This window comes from Nicotiana attenuata, unplaced genomic scaffold (genome assembly GCF_001879085.1).
Source record: "Nicotiana attenuata strain UT unplaced genomic scaffold, NIATTr2, whole genome shotgun sequence".
NCBI lineage: Eukaryota > Viridiplantae > Streptophyta > Magnoliopsida > Solanales > Solanaceae > Nicotiana > Nicotiana attenuata.
In genome coordinates, this window is record NW_017671259.1 from 280840 (window position 1) to 290645 (window position 9806).

Here is a 9806-nt window from a genome sequence, read left to right on the forward strand (position 1 = left end):
AAATTCTTGTGGGGCATCAAGCACAATTGTTCTAAGCAATATTATATTCTGCGATTATTTACTTTAACAGCAATTGTTGAGTCTTTATCTTTATTTTCCTCAACCTAAAAGCCTTTTGTATCTTTTAGTTCACGGATCCTTAAAACCCCATATAAATTCAATTGTTATCCGGATTCCAGGGAAAACACACTTCGCTTTCACATTTGACAAAAAAGCTCAACCAAGTTGGGTATTACTTTGTCTTCACAATGTATCACTCAGGTTATATGTATTTTCACTAAATACTGCTTTCTATTACTCAATCAATGTGGGACTCTAATACCCTTGCAATTTCGGAATGTGTCTAACTCTACTACCATGGTAAGAAAAGGACCGTGGACGTTGACTTAACTCCGAATAAAGCTATGTTACGCTCGATGTAAGATACTACAAAAGAAAAAGTATAAGACTAATGGGCGCCGAAGCCTTGGATCAACAATAAAGTTATTTCTATAACTTATAGGTCATGTGTTCGAGTCGTGGAAGCAGCCATTAATAGTTGTATTAGGTTAATATATTTACATCACACCACTTGAGGTGCCGCTCTTACCTATACTTTGCATGAATACGGGTTGCCTTGTGCACCAGACTGCTCTTTTAAGTGATGGCTGGGATCAAACATGGTCCTAAATTACCTGCAAGTAAAGGTTTTTTCTCATTTTCTGAGTATGAAGTGGCAAACAAGTAATTAAAGTCCTACTCGACACACTACTACTCCACCAACCCTGAATATGTGGTAAGTGATGACCAAAAAAGTGAGAAAGAAATGCATTGTTTATACTTTTTCATTTTCAATGCATATGAGAACGAAAAAAACAATTCAAAAGGTTTACTACTTTCTTTAATTTACTGTCTAAAAACCACGAATGCTTTTCTTGTCAGCATTTTCTCTTTTTCTTTGTTATATTAATACCTCAGTTTATGGATTTGGATTAGTGATTTGAAGTTGACTTTGTAGGTGTATTCCAAAGGGGTTGTGGGCCCTGTGCTTGTTAAGCAGAATCTTCTCTTTGTTGGCAGACTAAGCTAAGAGAGAATCATAAGAGTTTGGAATCACAGATAATAACTAGGAGAGAGAGAGAGAGAGAGAGAATGGGTTGTGTTTGTGGAGGGGATTTCTAGAGGGACAACATTAAAAGGGACAGTCAGTTCAGACCCTACACCCATATTTATGTTGTTCTTGTTGCTGCTTGTCAGACAACCACATGTAGTTTTTGGAAAATACTATAATTTTCTTGCAAAGGTTACATTTTTACTACATATAGGAACAGGAAAAATCTCATCTTTGGAAATATCCAAGAAATCTTTGCATAGTAAGTTTCTCATCTCTTTTGATTGATTGCTCTTTTGTCTGTGATTTCACTTACTAGGCTGCAATTTTTATTGCTTTTCTGTTTTTTGCCTTCCCTGTTGAAACAGTTACTTTTAGCAAATTGGCTTTATGTCTCATTGTAAAACTTTAACTGTATTTTTGAAAGTTAGAGGGGTTACCATTGTTAGATCCTGTTGGGACAATCTACTGAAAAGACACTGTTCACTTTCCTTGTTTTGTCCTTATTTCTTTCAACTATCTTGTGTTTAAGTTATTGTTGTATAGATCTGTGTTTTAGTTGTAGCTCTTTATTTCTTCTAATTTTGAAAACATATGAAGGGAGCCTTGGCGTAACTGATAAAGTTGCTGCCATGTGTCCAAGAGGTGACGGGTTCGACCCGTGGAAACAACCTATTTAAAAATGCAGGGTAAGGCCGCGTATAATAGATCCTTGTTGTCCGGCCCTTCCCCGGACCCGTGCATAGCGGGAGCTTAGTGCATCGGGCTACCGTTTTAATCAGATGTGTATAACATAATTAGAAAACCCAAGTTGGTAAAATTTGTTGATCTTTCCTATATTCGATTGTGGAGCAAAATACATACACAAATATTCCTCCTTTATTGCTCTTTGAACTTATTCCCTTATGCTTGCTTTATTGCAGATCTCAGTTAGAGCATCTATTGGTAATTTGGCAGATTTTGTTTTGCAAAGCTGAAGTCTTTTAGATAAAGACTGATTACCAGAAATTTGGGTCTAGTGACATTTTGATGTCAATGGATGAAAGATTTGTTGTTACCAATACTTTCTTGACTACTCAATTTGATACCTCCATGGATTTGGATTACATGGATGAACTGTTGTTAGAAGGGTGCTTTTTGGAGACTATTGATGATCGTGATTTCGTGCATCATAGACCATCCATTTCCAATATGCCGTTTGACTCTTCATTTGTGTGGCCTACTTTATTAGACGCCAATGGTGTCGAATCTAGTGGAAGCCCATCGAAAGATGGCCAACAAGAAAGGCAAAGGTCATCTTTCTCCAAGACTTTATCCATAAGCCAATTCCAAGAGCTAAATTCAGCTAAAGTTCAGTCTTTTGGTGAGAATTCGATTAGCGCCATGTGCAGTTCAGGTCAATCTGAAAATTGTTTATTTGACGCTCCTGAACTGAGTAGGAGGTGGTGGATCGGACCCAATGCTTCTTCATCTGTAATGGACAGATTGATTCAGGCACTTGGATACATAAAGAATTTCTCCAAAGACAAGGATATCCTTATTCAAATATGGGTACCCATATACAGGGATGGCAAACGCGTACTCTCTACAAATGATCAACCTTTCTCGCTAGACCTTAATTGCCCTAGGCTTGCCCACTACAGACAAGCGTCTTTAAGCTATCAATTTCCTGCAAACGACGATTCTAAAGAGATTGTTGGATTACCGGGTAGAGTTTTTCTGGATAAAGTTCCTGAGTGGACTCCTGATGTTCAGTATTTCCAAATGGAAGAGTATCCGCGTGTTGGACATGCACAGCAGTATAACGTACGAGGCACCCTTGCTGTTCCTGTGTTTGAACAAGGCAGTCGTAACTGCTTGAGTGTTATTGAAGTTGTCATGACCACACGGAAGATCAAGTATAGCTCTGAGCTTGAAAGTGTCTGCAAAGCTCTTGAGGTTTGTCATTTCTTTTACCTTTTCTGAATTTATTGTTTCCTTAAATTGCTGGAATTTTATGGTCTGAACAAGCACTTACAAACATTGGCCTATTTATGCACTTCACTGATTTCTTTGATCATTATTTCTCTTGGTTACCAGATAAGATTAATTATAATACTGTCTCATAAGCTGCACCTCTCGTTGAAAGACTTTTTGCCTTAATTTCAATGTTTATGGATCTTGCTTTTGTTATGCAAATTGAATTGCTTGTTTGGCGTTCTTGTGGAAATAAAGTCAATCTTCTGTTTCCTGATGGTCTACCAACAATTTGCTTGTTGATAGGCTGTTGATCTTCGGAGTTCTGAAGTGTCAAGCACTCTGACAGCGAAGGTAAGGGTAAAACCTGCAAAAAGTATGTGCCTTTGGTTACCATGATTTTTTCGTCATAATATGTGGGATAATTTTGTCAGGCATGTGATTTGGCCTACCAAGCCGCGTTATCTGAAATTCTAGAGGTTCTGAAATCTGCATGCAAGACGCATGGATTGCCATTAGCTCAGACTTGGGTACCTTGCATTCAACATGGTAAAGGGGGTAGCCGCCACTCTAATGTAAACCTCGTTCGTTGTGTTTCCACAGAGGATTCTGCTTGCTATGTAGCTGATCCTCGAGTTCAGGGTTTTCATGAAGCTTGCTCTGAGCACCATTTGCTGAAAGGTCAGGGTGTTGTCGGGAGTGCATTTATGACAAACCAACCGTGTTTTACGGCTGATCTAACTTCCTATAGCAAGGCAGAATACCCACTTTCTCATTATGCAAGAATGTTTGGGTTGCATGCTGCTGTAGCTATACGTCTGCGGAGTATGTCAACTGGCTCATCTGACTTTGTATTGGAGTTCTTTTTACCGCCAAATTGCAGAAATCCTGAAGAACATAAAAGAATGCTCACTTCATTGTCCATTATCATACAAAATGTTTGTCAGACATTCCGGGTAGTGACAGACAAAGAATTACAGGAAGAAATTGTCTCTTTAGGTGAAGTGACAAGCCTTGCAGCTAGTGAATACAGTGAAGAGGTGAGAGAACAAGAACGCAAAGGATCCATTGTATCTTCACAAGAAAGGACGTCGTGGACCTCTAGTCATGTAGAGGTCCAGGAGACGTCTAGTGTTGTTTCAGCATTCCAAGATGAAACAGTTGAAGTGCTGACTGAAGAACCTGTAACATTTAGGAACCAAACGAATTCTGGTTCAGCGACCACTTTTGCCTTTAGCAGAAACTATCGTACTTCTGGGGAGGGCATCTCTCATACTTGGCGTAAAGCAAGAGACAGAAGACGTTTGAAGGCAGAGAAAAATATTACATTGCAAATTCTTCAGCAGTACTTTGCTGGTAGCCTGAAGGATGCTGCAAAAAGCATTGGTGGTAAGCAAGCTTATTCTCAATTCATTTATCGTTTTTTCTCATCTGGTTACTTTATCTAATGGTGCTTTCTTCTATGCAAGCATTTTTAACATATCAGTTTTTTTTCACTCCCATGTCCGTGTCCTCTTAAACTTCAGTTTGTCCTACCACTCTGAAGAGGATATGCAGGCAACATGGAATTCAACGATGGCCTTCTCGGAAGATAAAGAAGGTCGGTCTCTCCTTAGAAAGGATCCAACGTGTCATCAACTCAGTCCAAGGTGTCTCTGGCACTTTACAAATTGAATCCTTCTATTCAGACTTCCCAGAATTGGCATCTTCAAATATATCAAGATCAAGTCTCTTTGTAGATCCAACGTCGAATAATCATCTGGAGGACTTGAACAGGCAACCAGAAAGTGGTGGTAACAATGCTGCTACATATAAGTCAGTCTCCTCGTCCTGTAGTCAAGGTTCCAGTTCAAGTCAACGATCAACCGGGACACAGCCACATCCTTACCCGTCAAAAGTTGCAGGTCACGAAGATCCAGTGGTCGAGGAAGCGTCTGATAATCATGCATTAAAAAGGGTTAACAGTGATGCTGAGCTGCATTTATCAAGTGAAGCACTAAATCCACAGCCAAGATCTCAAAGCCACGCGTCTCTTACTGAGAGTCCTAAATCAGTAAGTCTTTCGCCAGTAAAAAAGAGTCTGTGGAGATCTCAAGAAGGTGCCCCAAGAATAAAAGTAATACACGGAGAAGAGAAGATTAGATTCCGCATGCAAAAGAATTGGGGATATAAAGAACTGATGAGAGAAATTGTCAGGCGCTTTGGCGTAGATGATCCAAGTGGATTTCACCTTAAATACTTGGATGATGATTCTGACTGGGTATTATTGACGTGCGAAGCTGATCTGGAGGAATGTATCGATGTTTGTTGGTCTTCCCAAAACCAAATGATTAGACTCCTGTTTCTTTGTGATTCACAGCCTCATTTAGGAAGCTCTTTTGGTAGCAGCAGTTCCTTGTGAGAATTGTGGACATTTCGTATAGCCTGAACTGCAGTTGAGTACTAGGAATGGATGTTTCTTGCTCTGTCGTTCACGATTTGCATATGATATGATGAACTGGAGACATCTTGATTCCTAAACATTGCAGAAAAAGCTATCCTAGTTCATATGGTCATAGTGGCATCTATGATATCCTGAAGCTGAAATCTCTAACTCAAGATCCTGACAAAACCTGTCTCCTTGAAACTACCTCTCACCAATTGGTATCAGCTCACTGATGGTAGCGCGAAGATCGATTTAGTAACGGACTTGGACGATGGATTCTTGGTTTTACAGGTCGGATTGTGGTTTACCAATTGTCTTATGCTGATCTTGGAGCTTGAAAAATCACAATGTAGCAGTGGGAGATAGAAAAATCACACAATGTATCAAGATCATACTCTTAACTCTTCGGGGATAGAAAAATCACATCACTGGAGCCGTAGGGGTGTTCAAACCGAATCGGAAAACCGCACCAAAACGAAAAGTCAAATCAAACCGATTAAAAACGCCGAATAGGTTTGATTTGATTTGGTTTGGTATTGAGTAAAAAAATTCCGAACCAAACCGACATATAAATATATAATTTTTATATATACTTTTAAGCCTTTATATAAAATTTTCTTTAAAAAATATCTATAAATATTTGGGATCCTCTCATGGGGTGTAATATTTAATAGAACTATGAAGTGCATTCGTTTTTATTTACTTTATGGGTTGTATCACTTTCTTATCAAGTGTTATTGAAATGCATCAATGATCTCTTTGTTCTTCCATATTCATATGTCAAGATTTCTTATATCTTTTTCGAATTTGAGATGGTATTTCAAAATTTTAAAATTAAATAGAACCTATAACTATTTAGGTATCATATTGATTTTTATGTTTAATTATTAAATTTGGTTAACGTTGAAAGCGTACATCAACGAAAAATTATTGTTAGATGACTAAGAAATGACCATCATGTGTTACTAAATAATTCTCCCATAAGAATATTTTAATAGATCATATATTTGTCAATTTTTTCAATTTTTACTGACATATATTCACTTATATAAACTTTATCTATATCTTTAACAAAGTAAGATTGAAATAATATTCATGTAACGAAAAAGCCCTAAAACCCGACAAAATCGAACCAATCCAAAATTGATATAATTAGTTTGGTTTGGTCTTGATAAAAACCGAACCAACAAAATCCATGTACACCCCTACTGGAGGTTAGCAGTTGAAGTTGCAATGCACGTGTTACTACACAATGTATCTGATCATCATCCGGCCAAAACTTTAGTATTAGAATGCAGATACCTGCTGGAAAGGCCCTCGACTTGCAAAGTTATATGTGTATGGAAAGTAGTTGAGGTAAAGATTTTAGACCACCACCAAAGGATGTGGTGCAGTAGATGGATGTGGTGCAGCGGATGGGGCTGCCCTTCCCTTAACCAGCGGTCTCAGGCTCGAGCCCTGAGTATGGAAAAATCCTTGGTAGGGAGCGCTTCCCCCGAATGGAGCCCTACGCGGCGCGAATCCGGATACGGTCGGGCTCAAATGCGGGTACCGGACACCGGGTGGGCTCAAATGCGAATCCGGAATGGGCTCAATTGTTTCTAGAAATTAAATAATTTAATTGTAATTTTTTTGAGTTTTAGTTGATTTCTATTTTCAAAAGTTAAAATAGTTTTTCGGCAAAAATATAGTATTAGTTTCTAAACACCATCAATTAAAAGCAAATGAATTGGAACCTGAATAAAGTTTCAGGAAAAAGAAAGAACCTAAATAGAATCATGCAAGATAATAGACAACAACCCTATCATTTAATCCAAAAAAATAAAGTATTACATACAATTGCTTCTCCTTGTATAATTTATAAGCTTACTCACCACTTCCTTTAATACCGCTATAAAATGTCAACAAGTCTAACTGGACCACTAAATGGGCCTCCTTAGAGAATTGTTGGATCACGTACATGTTTTGATACAATTCCCTGGGATGAGTCCATTCCCCATCTCTTATGCTCCCTTTCAAATTTGGGAGAAATTCAAAAATAACCATATTTACAATGGTCATTCAAAAATAGTCACAATTTCAAAAAGTAATCGAAATTTAGCCATTTTTCATGTAAAGATAAATCTGAACGAAAAACTGTTCAAAATCCGAAAAAATAATCCAGTATAATATATTCCCTTTCAAATTTTAATAGGTCCGGTTGATCGGAGAACGATGGGCTCTGCTGCCAATCACATTGCCGCTAGCGGTTTTCTCAACGTGACGAGGCATTTGCTGAGATTGGTAGCTATTGTTCCGATGATCGCCTGACTGACGTTGCCAATGCTCGTTGGAATGCATGGCTTTGTTCATCTTCATGGCAGTGCATTGTTCTAAACACTCTAAAACTTGTTCCATAGATGGTCTAGTTTTAGGATCAGACTCGAGGCATTGTAATATGAGTTGCGCTATTTGAAATGCAGCATTTATAGGATAACGTCCTTGTAGCTTTGAGTCCATCATTTTCCTTAGTTTCCTCTTGTCAGGTAATAAAGGCTTGGCCCAATCTACTAAATCATGTTGCCCAGTGGGCCTGGTTAGATCCAGTACCCGAAGGCCCGTAATTATCTCCAGCAAAACCACTCCAAAACCGTACACATCACTGTTCACGTACAAGTGGCCTGCCCAAAGGGGTAAGTGCACACAGTTAGCCACTAACTAGAGATGTCTTTACTCTTTAGCCACTAAATATATTTATTTTTTAGCCAGTGCTTAATAAAATTTTACCCACTCGCCCGGACGAAAATACCCTTGTGCTAGATATGGGTGTTGTGTAAATATTAAGGACATGGTGTCATTAACTTCATGAATGCTGTGTAAATATGAAGGACAAAGTGTCATGTATTTGCACCTTCCGTTGTTAAATTTTAGGACATCATGTCCTTAACTTTATATGTGCGGTGTAAATGTTAAGGACATGGTGTCCTTAACTTCATGTGTGCAGTGTAAATGTTAAGGACATCATGTCCTTAATATTTACACAGCACTCGTGAAGAAGGGTAAAAATATCTTTTCATATTATTTTTAATAGAGTAGTGGCTATTTTTGCTCAGCATTAAAAATATTGAATAAAAACTAGATACCATATTAAAAAATTGCTATCCCGCCCTATTTCTACCCCAAATTAGGTGGCCATTAAGGTAAATAGCTACCATTCTTTAAACATTTTTCAGTGGCTAACCAAGTGCTGATTTACGCAAATGTCCTTTTTAGGCTATTGTTTAGATTTTGTCCTTACTTTAAAAAAAATAGTACAAATTGTTGGGCTAAACTAGCCCAAATACACTCTTAATATGGTGTGATATTGTCCGCTTTGGGCCAAGCCCGTACGGTTTTCCCTAAAAGGCCTCACACCATTAAGAGATCCCTACACCCTTATATGTAGACTCCCAATCTTTTCAGCTATCAATGTGGGACTTTGTTCGCACACCCAACAATCTCCCCCTCGAACTAAGTTCCACGTGGCACACTACCACGATCCACAAGTCAGTTTTCGAGATTACTGTGTGCCACCCACATTGTTAGAATATTATGGTAACCGAAGCCCGCAACTAGCTTCTTCTTGTGTGCGTGTTGTCCCGCACCATCACTCCGCCATCTCCATACTCGTCCCGTTGAACCTGGGCTCTGATACCAGTTGTTATGTCGAGGAAGAGGCAAACCTGGGCTCTGACCGGTGCAGTTAAAAAGCTCGTAGTTGGACTTTGGGATGGGCCGGCCGGTCCGCCCTAGGTGTGCACCGGTCGTCTCGTCCCTTCTGCCGGCGATGCGCTCCTGGCCTTAATTGGCCGGGTCGTGCCTCCGGCGCTGTTACTTTGAAGAAATTAGAGTGCTCAAAGCAAGCCTACGCTCTGATTCCAGTTGTTGGGCTAAACTAGCCCAAATACACTCTTAATATGGTGTGATATTGTCCGCTTTGGGCCAAGCCCGCACGGTTTTTCCCAAAAGGCCTCACACCATTAAGAGTTCCCTACACCCTTATATGTGGACTTACAATCTTTTCAGCTACCAATGTGGGACTTTGTTCGCACACCCAACACAAATATAGCCCTTGAAAAATTACCCCCTCCCCGGACAACTTTAGACTCATAAAAGTGATGAGTTTTTAGACTGTGAGAAAAATGTTTGTTCAGGTCTAATATTTTCTCAAAAGATTTTTGGTTTGCCCAAAAAGAATCTTTAGACTGTGAAAGATAAAAGAGGACCATTTATTAAACAATCGATTGAATACAGAAAGGGACAATCGGCCAAATTTTCACCTTAATAAGCAATAGGACCATGACCATCTGAGAGGGG

General features: G+C 39.0%; 2 protein-coding genes across 2 annotated transcripts in view; one reads left to right on the forward strand and one right to left on the reverse strand.

The window, feature by feature from the left end:
* The first annotated feature begins 924 nt into the window (after nt 1-924).
* Nucleotides 925-6053, forward strand: LOC109207120 (protein NLP5-like). Its single transcript, XM_019370002.1, has 5 exons — nt 925-1352; nt 2014-3028; nt 3353-3400; nt 3481-4435; nt 4573-6053. The coding sequence occupies exons 2-5, from the start codon at nt 2120-2122 to the stop codon at nt 5445-5447; spliced, it is 2787 nt and encodes a 928-aa protein (XP_019225547.1). The 5' UTR covers nt 925-1352; nt 2014-2119; the 3' UTR covers nt 5448-6053.
* Nucleotides 6054-7591: 1538 nt separating this feature from the next.
* LOC109207116 (probable serine/threonine-protein kinase NAK) overlaps nt 7592-9806 on the reverse strand; it is a 6122-nt gene continuing 3907 nt past the window's right edge. The window contains exon 6 of the mRNA XM_019370000.1: nt 7592-8131. Coding sequence (XP_019225545.1) covers nt 7659-8131 — 473 coding nt within the window. The 3' untranslated portion in view covers nt 7592-7658. The remainder of the gene's footprint in view (nt 8132-9806) is intronic.

Bases quoted from the DNA above. Each gene is read 5' to 3' on its own strand.
- LOC109207120 (XM_019370002.1), top strand. From the start codon at position 2,120: ATGTCAATGGATGAAAGATTTGTTGTTACCAATACTTTCTTGACTACT. The intron at 3,401-3,480 runs GTAAGGGTAAAA...TAATTTTGTCAG, and splicing joins CAAGCACTCTGACAGCGAAG to GCATGTGATTTGGCCTACCA. The intron at 4,436-4,572 runs GTAAGCAAGCTT...CTTAAACTTCAG, and splicing joins TGCTGCAAAAAGCATTGGTG to TTTGTCCTACCACTCTGAAG.